The following is a 13,450-nucleotide window of genomic DNA, read 5'->3' as shown; positions in this document are numbered from 1 at the left end:
TCTTTGAACACCTATCTTTTACCAGTAAATATTCTTAGATCCTGTTCTTCAGCAGTTTCTGGGTCAGAGTTTATTGTAATTTGTTACTGTTCACACCAAGATGGTAATTTGTTCAATGTTCAGTGTCACTTGCCCTTCAGATGGTTTTCCTGTTATCGGAGGAGGGCTTATGTGCAGATTTGGACTCAGTTATGTAAGCTCTCTTGGTCTCATGTATAAAACAGGGATAAAAACACCTACCACACGGGATTGTTGGAGGTGACAGATACAAATAGTTAAGCACAAAGTCTAGCTTATAAACAGTAGCTACTACTATTGCCCATTCTCTTCTGTGAATAAGGTTAGAGGTTTTCCTGAGTTTGGTGCTAACTGGCCAAAAGTTAGAGAACAGACCAGTCTTTCAGGATGTCAGCCAATCTCTATTGGTATTCTAAACTTGGAATAGATCTTGAATGCAAAGCTCCTATTTTAGTAATCCAGATTTTTTTAATCTCTCCCTTGAAAATACTGTGGGGTCCCCCCCCCCTTATATAAATAATATATGCTTTTATTTAAAAAATTATAAGGTAAAACATTTAAGGAACACTGTGGAGGCCAAGATCTTAAGGGTTGATGGGTATTAGGAAATGTGCCTATGTGTTATTACTAACTGGTCATGCCCAACATAGCCAACACTATTAAGACAAGAATCTGTAGTAGAACATACGGGTGGTCCACCTGTGCTCTGTAGCTTTAGATGGTGGCTCAGACCACAGCTAGATGCTTTGATAAGGAAGGTAAGATCAGGTTTAATTGGTTGCATAAACCAACATTTCCTGGAAAAAGATTTTTTCTTTCTGCTGGTGGATGAGTAACTAGATTTTTTATTTTTTTACATCAAGGGTATCAGATTACTAGAAGGAATTATTCTAGTCACTAGAGGGCAGTGAGGTGTATAAATAAAGTGAGTATTTTAAACTTTAATACTGTACCATACTCTAGTTTGTGTTGGTGAGATGAAAATACCAAAATCAGAGTGAGAAGCAAGGATGCCATTATCATGAGTTTCAAAATGGACAGCATGTGCAGGTTTAGATCCACCTGAAGAAGGTGTATTTATAGGTGAAACACTATACATGCCAAAAATTTGATGTGACATTGAAAAACAAAATGGGGAACTTGAGTCACAAAATAGAGACTTGAAACTAAGACTGTATACTCCTGCAGAACTCATTCTCTGGGACTTAGCAGCAGTCCTGAAGCATGGGTTCCTAAGTAGAGTGTAATGTAATCATTAATACTATAAGCTACCATTCTTTCAATGATAAGCCAATTTTCTACATTCTAATCCTTTAAACAGTTTTATGAAGTTAATGTTCCATTTTATAGGCAGGGAAACAGACTGATGTGGTGTGACTTGCCCAAGGTTGTACAGGTAGTATGCAGTAGAGCTGGGATTCAAACAGCCCTGCCTGGCTCCAGGGCATTTTTTCCATCACCCTGTGTGTCTTAAAATGTTCCCATACTGGAACACTTTCAGTTTCTATAATGATATCTTGTTATGTGGCAGTAAAGTATTTGGAACCACCATTCTATATAATTCTGCTTATATTCAGAATGTTCTAGATCTTATTCCCTTGCTACAGTTGTAGTGTTTTCCTCTTCGCTGTTACTTGATGGCTTCTACCCATACCTATTGCCTACACTTTTCCTAAGCTGACATTCAGTGATTATTTGTCTTCAGAGCAGAATTACTGAAAGAGTTATTCTAAAAATGAAAAATCATGTGCAAGTCAAGTATGGTGGGGAGGGATGTATGTCAGATCTGGCGGATAGGTGATTAATACTCTAACAAAGTAGCTTCTCAATATGAGCATTTCCTTTTTTTTTTTTTTTTTTTTTGTGCTCAGTAGATGTCATGGTCTTCTTTGTAAACCAGTGATCTTTGTAAACCAATAAAAAGTTGGAATAGAGAAGCAGGCAAGAAGTTAGGGATACTTCTCTGTACACGATGACTTGTTATTTTTACTCAGAGCCAAGATTCTCAGACCTCTCATGGTCTGTTAAAGCTGACTAACAAAAACTAGCTGGTTGGCTTTTTCATTTTGAGCTCTGTACAAGTTGCCAGAAAGAATGACTCTTCTAATGAAAGCATGGGTGACCCTCAAATCAGGAAGTCCTCTCCCAGGTAATTGCGAAGTGGCTTTGACTGTACAGGGTCACAAGTGGAAGTGAGTACAAAAGTACTGACATAAAATATGAGGCCAAATTGTACTAGCACTTTCCACATAGGGGCATTATAAGACTGCAATTTATGTAATGTTTGATTGCCACAGAAATATATACCCATCTTAAGCAATTTCAGTCTAATGTACTGGAAAATTGCTTAACAGATTTTTATATTCTATTAGAAACATTTCCATATTGGTGAAGTGCCACTTATTTCTTTTTCTGAGCAGCAAATCTTAAGTAGCAGCAGGGAGAAAGCCTCACCACAGCCACCATTCATCTTGTGTATTCAGCTAGAAAAAGAAGAAACTGCTAAAGGCACATTCGTACCTCTTAGGTAACCACAGGTTTTCATTTTGTGCTGAATTATTAGTCATTTTTCTTCTATGTTCTCAGAGTATGATTAAGAGACCAATTTACTCCCAAAGAAAATAGCTACTAAATTACATCTATTAAGTTTTTATATTAAAACATACTCTACCAAAGGTTGACAGTCACTCTGAGCAGTTGTGCCACTCTGAATGCCTCATGTACTGGCATAATTTATTAACTGGCTCTATTTGAACAGAATGCAAGTGCTGTGGAATTACTCTTGGGCTGCAGTTGAATATCTCCAGTGTCCCAGATGTTTCACTTCCTTTGTTCTTGGCTTTTCTTCATATGGATTATAAACACAGCAGAGACTAGAATTCTCGACATCTTCAGAGAAATTTTGAGTTGGAGCAAAATCGTAAGAAAACCCAAGACAAATGTGGACACTACATAAATAGAACAGGATTAATAGAAGGCTCCACAAGCCATCGACTTCTAGGCTATAATCAATTTTTAGGGTGGCTCTTAGGTACGCCACAGTTCATATGACCTTATAAACGCTGAGCAAAATTCCTCTGTGATGTGATGGAAAATAACACTTAAGGGAAGTAAGAAAGATCAAATGTGAGTTGTTTGATTTATCCAGATCATGAATATTTAAAGAAAAATTCATTCTGAGTTGGGAGGGGATGCTGCTTAGGAAGCACTGAGTTTTTCACAAGCTTCTATGTCTTGATTTGTAGAGCAGTTGCCAGGTCTAGAAGCAACCTCACTAAAACTCATTATCTTCAGTCAGTCTGGCCAAATGTCAAGCTGTTAGATAAACAACCTGTGGGCCATCTAAACATTTGGCAACATACAAGAATGTAAATTTTTTTTCCCCCTGCCATCCCTGAGTAGTGTATGTGGCAACAACTAAGGTACAGCATACCTCATTTGCTTTACCCAGCATGAGACTGGAAGCAAAGTTGATTTGATTCAGATCAGCTCTGGACTGGGGAGTTGCCCCGCCTTCAGTATGAGCCAGTTCAAAAGCCAAATGGATAGCGAGACTGTCATAGGATTGGGGCCAGGTCTCCAGAGGATCTATTTAGTATTTATTCTGAGAGGCTTACTTTAGTCAAGAATTTCTAGAGAATGAGAAAGGCTAGATTGAGAGTTAGTCTGTGGCTTCATTTCATCAAATATATGGTTTCTCAGTTTCGTTTTCATAGGAAGACAACAGGCTGTCACTTGATGACCTTTGCAACTCAGTTATATAATACCATTATTTTTCTCCTAATCATACAAATATCTTCACTAGAGACATTTTGAAAAGTGCAAGAAAACAAACAAATAGAAAGCATGATTCCACTTGCTAGAGACCCTCAGTTAATACTTTGGTGGGCTTCCTTCTGGTGTTTTTCCTAAAATATATTTTTAAATCTTGGGATCATAAAATGTATATATTGCTTTTTTCTACTTACTGTTATATCTAGAGCATTTCCCAACATCATTCAACATCCTTTGATAATCTCATTTTTAATCATTGCAAAATATTCTGTTTATGATTGTACCATGATTTGTCCAATCTCCTACTGTTAGATATTTCCTTGAGTGCTATATATTTGCACTTGTCTCTGATTATTTCCTTAGGATACTCTCCTGGAGGTGGGATTACTGCGTGAGAACATTTTCAAAGCCCTTGATATGTGTTGTCAAATCCCAGTTCCTAGTGCCAGGCCTATTACATGCTTAAGTACTCAGTAAATAATTGTTGAATGCATAAATGCCTTTTGGAAAGGTTGGACCAATTTATACTCCCACCAGCGGTATGCGAGAAGAGCCTTGTCTTGATCAGCCCACATGATAGGAATAATGATTAAAGCAGAATTTTGGTTTCTGTGATTCTGGTAATGAAATAACCCATTTGCCTTAAAGAAATGGAAGTAAAAAGTTGAACCCTTCCTAAGTGATATATAGTTTTGTTTTAATAGAATGCTGCTTTTAAACACACTGGGACAAACATGGAATGCAGAAGAGTTTTGATTATTTTAGGATGTAATCGTGAAGTTCCATGTTTCCCTCCTCATATCTCTCTCTCCACTGAGTCTTGGCCTCTGAGTCAGTCTGTCATGGCTACTTGGCCACTTGGAGTTGCCCAACAGTCCCCTTAAGCTTGAGATCTGGGGAGGGTACCCTTTAGATACTGTCTGGGCTTGTGCTGTGATGTCAGATTGCGGTGGTGGTGTTTCCAAGAAATTTTGTTCTGTTGTCTGAAATGTAGAAATTTAGGGAAGATAAATTTAAGAGTTAGAAACTTCCATTCTGAACTGTAGGGGAAGGAAGAAACTAATATTGTCTGAGGTTTTATTATGTGCTGAGCCCCTTCCCATCCTACTGCATTCCTCATATCAACCCTTCCAAAAAGTATTATCTCCATTTTGCAGATGGGGACTGGGGCTCAGAGAGGTTGGGTAACGAATTCAAGGTCACACAGCTGGTAAGTCCTGGAGCCCTGAAGATCCTGGTCATCTAATTCCAAGTCTAACTCTCTCCACTGTCCTGGGACGCTGACCTGGGAGACAGCACTGTGGGTGGGCCAGGATTACGGCCTTGGGTTCAGGCAGATGGGGCAAATTTGGGGCTGAGAAGTTGGTGGCAGAGTTCTCTGGCTCTGGGTTTGAGGTTCTTGGAGCCAGTACAGTGGGACTGACCACTGCAAGCCTGAGGTTGAGAGTTCTCAAGTTTGAAGGCCTTGTGGGCTGAGCTAAGAGCTGGGGCAAAGGGTAGAGGTTGGGAGTTTGTGGACCAATACCCAATTTTTAGGGTCCCCAGTTCAAAGAGCTCTGGGTCTGAGGGTGCTGGAGTCTTAGGGCTCCAACTCTGGGGTCCAATCCTGAGGGCCCAGCTGTTAGGTTCTTGGGTCTGAAGAGCCAGGTTCACGAGTTCCCCATAGAACCTGAATCTGAGGGGTTTGTTTTAGAAAGTTTCTGGGACTGCAGGGCACAGACGGAGGGTCACATCCTGAAGCCCCTTTTTTTCTGGGTCTTAAGGGTCCTTGGACCTGGGAGGCCTGAGTGGGAAAGGTCCAGGTGTAAAGGTGTCGAGACTGAGAGTCCAGCTTCTGAGGGCCTAAAGCGAAAAGCCCATCAGCGAGAGGCTTGGGATCTTTGCGCCTGAGGGATCCTGACCGCAGGGCCCCAGACGCGGTGTTTTCGGCTCTGAGGACCTCTGGAGGTGATGATGGCTTAGGGTGAATTGCCCCGAGATCTGAGGCCCGGTGCTAAGGGTACCGGGTCTGCGGTGCGGCTCCTTGGAGGCGCGGGTCCAGGGCAGCGATGACTGCGACAGTTTGGCGCTAGGAACCCGCGGGAGGCGGCGGCGCGAAGGGTTGCCAGTGTTGACAGCAGCCGCGGAGGGGGAAGGTCGGCGCTAGGACCCCGAGGGCCCGGCGGGCGGCGGCGGCGCGTGGGGCGGCGCGTGTTGACAGCGGCGGCGGCGGCGGCGGATCCCGGCGGGCGACGGGAGTCGGCGTCTCTGGTTCCTGCCCCTGGTCCCGAGGCGGTGGTGGACGGGCGTTCCGGGATGGCCTTCATGGAGAAGCCGCCGGCCGGCAAGGTCCTGCTGGACGACACGGTGCCGCTGACAGCAGCCATCGAGGCGAGCCAGAGCCTGCAGTCCCACACGGTGCGCGGCCCACCGGGCGGGCGGGCTGGCGGCGCGGGGCGGCCCCGGGCCCTGAGAGGGCTGCGGGCGGCCGGGCGGGGCCCGGGGCAGGGGTCGGCGGCCCAGGCCGAGACGGCTCTGGCGTGGCGTCGTTCCTGGGCCAGGGTCCCCGGGGCCCAAGCGGTCGCTGAAGTCCGGAGGGGTCGAGGGTGGGAACCGCAGCCCCTTGGGCCAAGGAGTGGGAGGGGCTCGGCGGTGCCCTAGAAAGGGACTCCGAGTTGGGGGAGGTGTTGGATTCCCGGGCCCACGTCGGGCCGGCGGAGTAAAGAAACCACTCAGGACCCTCTCATCCGTTTCTGCCCCCGCCAGCCATCTCCTCCTCTTTGGGGCCGCTGAGTTTCCCTCCTTTAGGCTGGGGATCTGAGTGGTGGGGATGAGGGTGTGCCGGGCCAAATGGAAGTGTGACTTTAGAGCCTCCTTGTTGGGATAGCAGTGGCCGGGGTCTGCAGCCCCATTTCCAGGTCAGCTGTTTGACCGAGGCACGGGGAGATGGTGAGGGAGGCGGTCTGGGCCCCTGCTGAGGCAGGTGTTTGAAATTGCTCCTTCCCTCCTGTAACTTGCTACTTAGCAGGCAGTGGTAGCAGTCATTTGAGTTTAAAATCCACTGGAGGAGCATAGAGGAGTAATAGGTCCTCATAGTAAACACAGGCAGAGTTCATTTCTGTTACATATAGTGTCTTTTATGGGTCTTTAAAACCGTGGTTGTTTTCATTTACCTGTACCTTTTTTTGAAGAGCACAATGTAATTTACAAGCAATAAACCCAGAAACAAGCAAAAAAACAGGAGCTGCCAGCCAGTGGGACTTTGTTTGGGAAATAATGAATGGGGAGAGAGAGATTCCTTAAATTGTAATGTTTTGTTAGGTTCCCAAATCAGATTCTGGCTCAGAGGCTTGTTTGTTTACCATTGCAGGGCGTTTGGGGTTCATCATCTGGAGGCTAAAGCCCCACAATAGCCTTCTGTTTCTCTTTTTGCTCAAGCTGTTCTGGCGACTTCAAAGAGACCTTTTATTCTGTTGTATTAAAGTGGGACTTTTTTTAACCTCAGTTTCCTCTTCCGACAGCCATGCTTTGTAGGGCTTGTATTGTTCAAAGTGTTCATATCCAGTTAGGAAAATGATCACATATTTTTAAAGTACATTTTCTTTCGTTGTGCATATCTTTAATCCTGTTCTGCAGACTTGTGAGAAGGCACTGTATAGGACAGAATTTGTTAACACCTCTGTAATTTGTGCCTAAGGGAATAGGGAGGGGTTAAGGGTTGAAATTTAGGGCTGGGAGTCAAGAATAAATTCTGCTATTTAATTAGATTTTTTTACTTGACTATTGGCCAGGGAATATTACCAGGGAGTGGAGTTGAGTCTTTTAGGCTTATTTGGTACTGAAAGTCCAGAGAGAGATGCTTGTAAATGCTCACAAACCACTTCTTCTGGAAAGCATTTCATGATGGCCACTGCCCCAAGCCATGTGCTCACCTCCACCTTAACCTTGATCAGTTTATTCTGTATTTACTTCTTTAGTTTACCTCTCCACCAGGCTGTGAGAGGAGTGACACTTTTGTGTTCATTTTTGGGTCCCAGTTCCTGGCGTCTGATAGGATTTCATGTGTTTGTTGAATGAATAAATAAATGAATTATAACCTTACTTCCTCTTTTTTTCTGTTTGTGTAAAATGGTAGTGATAAAAATTGGAGCAACATGACATATGAGGTTCTGCGTTAAGGGGTGAGTGCTGCAGCAAGGCGGTGAAAGATGTAGTAGGATTCCATTTTTATTGCAGAGATTTTCTTTAAGTAATAAAGTAAAATAATTTAGGGTAGAGAATGGCAGTTCCTATAATGATGACGGAACACAGACAGTGACTCACAGGAGACACATAGAGGCAGATGTGGTGGAGTAAAAAAATTGCAGCATTGTGTAATTTTTGACTGTTTTGTGTTCTTGTCATTTTAGCTGTAAAATCTAAGAGTGAAAAGTATTGCATCAGCCCTGAACTTTATTGAGAAAATGATATGTGATGCAAACTTTTTGGACTATTAGTGCCTTAAGAGTAAGTCCCTTTAAAACAGGAACTGTTGGAAATTGTTTTGGAAAGAAGTAGTTGTTAAGAGTGGTCTACAGAAAAAAAAGGCATTGTTTTCTGTTGGGAAGGTTGAAGGTGGCTTTCTGGCTTGTTAGCTGAAGAGAGATGGTCAGAGGACCATCAGAGTCAGAGGACCGTCCTCCCTTTCAAATGCCGAATCTCTAGGAAGTTGCTCCTTGGCTGTAGGACAGAAACCTACAGAGAGGATACATAGTAGACATCCTTTGGGTTGGAAGAGGCAGGACCTTAATATGGATTTGGGCTGATGCTAGTCATGTGATACCATTGGTTGGGCAAGTTACTTAACCTTTTTTGATGTTTAGCTTCGTCATCTGTAAATGGGGGTAATAAATGCCTGCCCTGCCTGTCTTCCACAGTTGTTACAAAGATCAAATGAAATAATCTTTATGAAGTATTTGTAAAGTGCATTCCTTCCTTCTTCCATCTATTCACTTTATGGCGCCATATATGCAAAGGATTAAACACATTAATGCGTTTTTATTGCAAGTAAGCTAATTTCTGTCCGTGGTTGCTTTCATTTATCAAGGTTGTTTAGCCTTGGGAAACAGGATTTATAGCAGAAAATTTTTTGTTACCTATGATTTAGGATTTATGGACTTGGGAGGGGAAAATTCTGTGGATTGGAAAATACAGATGCCAGAAGCATGAAGGGAACACAAGGTCACCACCAGAAAGGCATATTGGGATAAGCAACTGGTGGAAGGTGCAGGTTCGTAGGTGGTTCTGTGCCTGAAGGTGGTTTGAATGATTTTATTTTCACTTTTATGGAGCCCAATTAATTTAGCTTCAGGAAATAGATCAGGCCTCTGCTGCAAGGAAATGAAGCTTCCATACAATAAGAAAGGACAGTATTTAGGGATGCTTTCAGCAAGGGGAGTCGGGGGGTAGAAAGGGAAGGATTTTCCTGACAAAAGGGATTCTGGTAAAAAGCCACACAGGTAAATTGTGGGAAACTTCGGGAGCATTAAGAATGAAGACAAGGAAATATGTAAGTTCTTGACTAAACGAAAGGGAAAACTTTTAAAGTCAGTAGACTGAAGAAAAATGCTTACTTAGCTGAAACAGAAACCAGAGGAAGCTGCCAGTTTTGGAGAAGGTTGTTATCAAATACGCATATCTGGTTTTTGCTGGTGACCGTGCCGTAGTGCCATAGCTCTTAATCTCCATTTCCTCCTTTTTAGGAAGGAAAAAGGTTCTCGGAGGTTCATCTGAATCAGGGCCCATTGATTCTGTGTTTGGTGCATTTTGTTCTTGAGAAACAGAAGATAATTTCAGTGGTATTTGAGGCATAACAGAGAGTATTTTAAAAGTCTGTGGAAAAGATAATATTTCATGTTAAGATCTTTACTGAAAATGGATCTCACCTTGAACCTTTGATTTTGGAAACTGCATTCCTGCACAGTTTGTTTATTCAACAATCCTCATTCCTTCAACAGAAATGTACCGAGCACCTGGTTGAGTGCCAGGCACAAGCTGGAGATCTGGTGGTGAACTCAACCGCTTCTGCTTTCATGAAGCTTTGTTCTATGGGATTCTGAGATCTTCTGTCTTCCAAGGTGTATACAAGTCAACCAGAATCTTTACCTGTCATAACACAGATACTTTAAAGTTCCTTTTGTGGCTTGGTTTAATGAGCTTCAGCCTCTTCATCAGTGACCTTTTTTAATAGTCTTTTAAACTCTATTCACGTATCACTAGAACACCTGTTCAAATGGGATGCCAAAACAGGAGACGTCGTTGCCTTAGAGATCCTGACATTTTAAGGCAATCCAGTGCTCAATATAAGAATCCATCTGGGGTTCCTTTGGAGATGCTATTTGGAGATTTCTTTCAAATTCCAATTTATACTGAATATTTTGAAAGTTTTTTGGAGATGTGTGCCTAGACAAGTGGAGACAGTATGATAGTTAACTTGCAGCACTTGCACACATTATAAGAAGATAACAGTAGTGGTTTTCTGGGAATCTAATCACCGGTCTTCCACTTGGTTATACACTTGGTTATATATTTGGTTATATATTTCTCTCCGCTTGTCCTTGAAACCCATGATGGGTGCAGTTGGAAAACTGAGTTGGAAGCTTAGAGACTGGTAATTCGTTAATTTGTAGAGTCAGTCTCTTCTTCATTCTCTTCCTATTGAAGAAGTCAGTTTTTTCGCAGCTTGATTTAGGGGCTGAGGACTCACTTCTCCTACATCACCTCTTTCGAGGAGCATCCCACTAGAAAGGTTTCTTGTTGTGGGAATACAAATAAGAACCTGGCTGTAGTTACTAGAAGGAAATGCAGGATTCTGGGGCTAAGGTTCATTTTATGTGAAAAGATAATTTGCTTTGCTCCCCTGGGGGAATAGTGGAAACAGCCACCCATGTGTACACAGCTTCCATGTGGGTTGTGATCTTGAGATTGTTCAAAATACAGGTTGTTGATTGGATGCCTAAAAGGGTTCATTTGGGGCAAGTTAAACAAACCCTCTGTTCTCCACTGCAGGCAGGTAGTGCTAGCAGTTTCCGGGCAGCTTCACACAAAATGAAGCTCCTTTCAGTCCCACCCTGAAAAGGACAGAGCTGGACCCAGACGTTGTTTTAGAACTCATAAGTGCTTAAGTGTGCGGGGCGTTGTGGACGGAGAGCAATAGGCTTTTCCCGTTGTTCTCCCCTGAGCCTGAAAGTCATCCTTGTCCGTGACTTCTTTCATGGGTGACATGCACATGGTTTGGGGAAATTAAGGTGTGCCTCTTCTTCAGAGGTGATGATGGGGGCCCCGTTTCTTCAGTTTGAAACTTTTGACTCAGGGCTAAGGAACAAGTTCTTCACCTTGGGTAAATACTCTGACCTCAGCAGGGGGAAGAGTCTAGGCAGCTTGGCCATTTTGTCTCTGGCTGACTTTCTGACCACCAAATTTGAGGTAAATTTGACCATTTCTAGCTAAACATCAAGATATCACGTGTTTCTTCCTGCTTACTAAAAGAGTACAGTTGAAAGCAAAAGGGAATTCTGTTGTCATCATTGTCTTCAAATAATCCAGTAGTTACATTTTTGTGGCTAACAGGTATTTATTAACATAATGTTAGCTTAGGGAATCCGTTGCAGAGTAACAGGAGTCTTCCTGGAAAGTTGTTTGTGTAACAGCTTTATATACTTCACATACCATACAGTTTACCCATTTATGGTATACAACTCAATCGCTTTTAGTATATTCACAGAATTGTATATCTGTCGCCATACTCAATTTTAGAACATTTTTGTTACCCTGAAAAGAAGCCCCCAACCCCTTAACCCTCACCCTGGAAAGTTTTATAACATTGCAGGATGCTAACCTCGGGATATATTCTGAGTCCTTTAACTCTTTGGGTCCAGCTCATTTAAGGATCTCATCAGAGGGACAAATTCTCGAAAAACAGTCATACACACGTTTATATGACCTCTCAGAACGTCACTGACCTGAAGCCTGCTCTTGGGCTGTGGACCTTCAGGCTGGAATCACTGGAAAAATCTTGAAAACTGTAAAGTTGGAGAGTTACTTATTTCAGTTGGTGAGAGATGTGCATCTAAAAAAATGTGCTGCACTACCACATATACCCTTACTTTTTTTTTTTTGCCACGCCCCACGGCTTGTGGAATCTTAGTTCCCCGGCCAGGGATTGAACCCGTGCCCTTGGCAGTGAAAGCTTGGAGTCCTAACCATTGGACTGCCAGGGAATTCCTACATACAGCCTACTTTAAGAAAACCCACTGCAGTTGACCCTTGAACTACACGGGGGTTAGGGCACCAGCCCTCCTTGCAGTGGAAAATCTGCATGTGACTTTATAGCCAGCCCTCTGTATTGGAGGACTCAACCAACCACGGATGGTGTAGTACCGCAGTACATATTTACGGAAAAAATCCCCGTGTAAGTGGACCTGCACAGTTCAAACCCCTGTTGTTCAAGGGTCAGCTGTATCTAGAACAGTAGATGAATTATGTCCTGTTATTGTGAAGAGTTGCTCTTAGTCACAGCCTGCCTGGGGCATGTAGGTGTGCATGCCAGGTGACTTAGTAGACAGAGTGCACAGGGGAAGGGCAAAGGGCGCTGTGCTGGAAAGCCCGGTCCTCGGATCTGCCTCTTATCACAGCACCTCTGTTTATGATATCCAAACAAGGCTGCCCACATTTCTTTGACATGGCTCATCAGAAACAGGCCATTTCTCCTCATTAATTCAGCTGAGGCTCTTTTGGGGTGCTGGGAGGAGGGAATGAATGGAGGATTGCTGTGGGACAATCCTGAATCAAAAAATGTCTGAGGACCACCTGGAGATGTGAAAGGGAAGGAGTGTTGTTCATCCATCCTTCCTTTGAGCCTGCCCTTCCCCAGGGGACAAGTGATTCCTGGGCAGGGACTTCAGTCCTGCAGGCTTTGCTCTTTGCAGAAGCAGAGGGGAATGAAGCCCAAGGCGGGCCTGCTCACATCAGACCTCTAATGTCAGGGTAAGGGTCTGGCCAGTGCGATGGCACCCACTGACCCAGCAGAGCACAGGGAGTGGCTGGGGGCCCATTGTCATGCTCTGGGCATCTCTGCCCGTGACCAGGTAGATAATAACCACACTCAATAGCAGCCTTGCGCTCATTTGTCCCATGGGTCCTTCGCGAGCTCCGGTTCTTTCCGGGCAGCGTGGTCAGCTCTGGGGCTGCAGTGGGGAGAGGCCCTGCTCTTGGCGCTCTCAGGCTTTTGAGGGTGGAGAAGTGGGTCTGTGCTTGGAGGGCACACCTCTGCCCCTTCCCACTCCTTAGATGGAAAGGGCCACATGGACCTCTTGTTCTGTCCATGTGGATGCCTTTCTCTTTGAGGTGTTTTTTTTTTTTTTAATCTGAAATCCAGCCTTTCATGTCTATGTATTGCTATTTTGATTCGGTTTCAAACCATGTTCCTGCCACATAGATAGTAAGCATTCGGTAAGTATTGTTGAATGCGTGAGTTTGTTGAATGAATGCATTTATTCAAGGCGCAGCTCAGGAAACCCTTCCTGTGGACTGCTACCTACCGTCTTACCTACCAAGCTGAGTGTGGTTTCCTTCCTCTGAAATTCCCATTCAGTTTTAGTTGTCCAAAAGTTGCAAGCATTTTACACTGATTATTTCTTAT

General features: G+C 43.7%; 1 protein-coding gene across 9 annotated transcripts in view; it reads left to right on the top strand.

The window, feature by feature from the left end:
* The first annotated feature begins 5,986 nt into the window (after nt 1-5,986).
* PXK (PX domain containing serine/threonine kinase like) overlaps nt 5,987-13,450 on the top strand; it is a 74,345-nt gene continuing 66,881 nt past the window's right edge. For 5 of the 9 annotated variants that reach the window (XM_068559524.1, XM_068559523.1, XM_068559519.1 and 2 more), the window contains exon 1: nt 5,987-6,189. In XM_068559524.1, coding sequence (XP_068415625.1) covers nt 6,088-6,189 — 102 coding nt within the window. In that variant the 5' untranslated portion in view covers nt 5,987-6,087. The remainder of the gene's footprint in view (nt 6,190-13,450) is intronic. The other 4 variants (XM_068559518.1, XM_068559517.1, XM_068559516.1 and 1 more) reach the window with 2 other exon arrangements.

Source organism: Eschrichtius robustus, chromosome 12, assembly GCF_028021215.1.
Source record: "Eschrichtius robustus isolate mEscRob2 chromosome 12, mEscRob2.pri, whole genome shotgun sequence".
In the NCBI taxonomy this organism is placed as follows: Eukaryota; Metazoa; Chordata; class Mammalia; order Artiodactyla; family Eschrichtiidae; genus Eschrichtius; species Eschrichtius robustus.
This window is presented reverse-complemented; position numbering and strand designations above follow the sequence as displayed.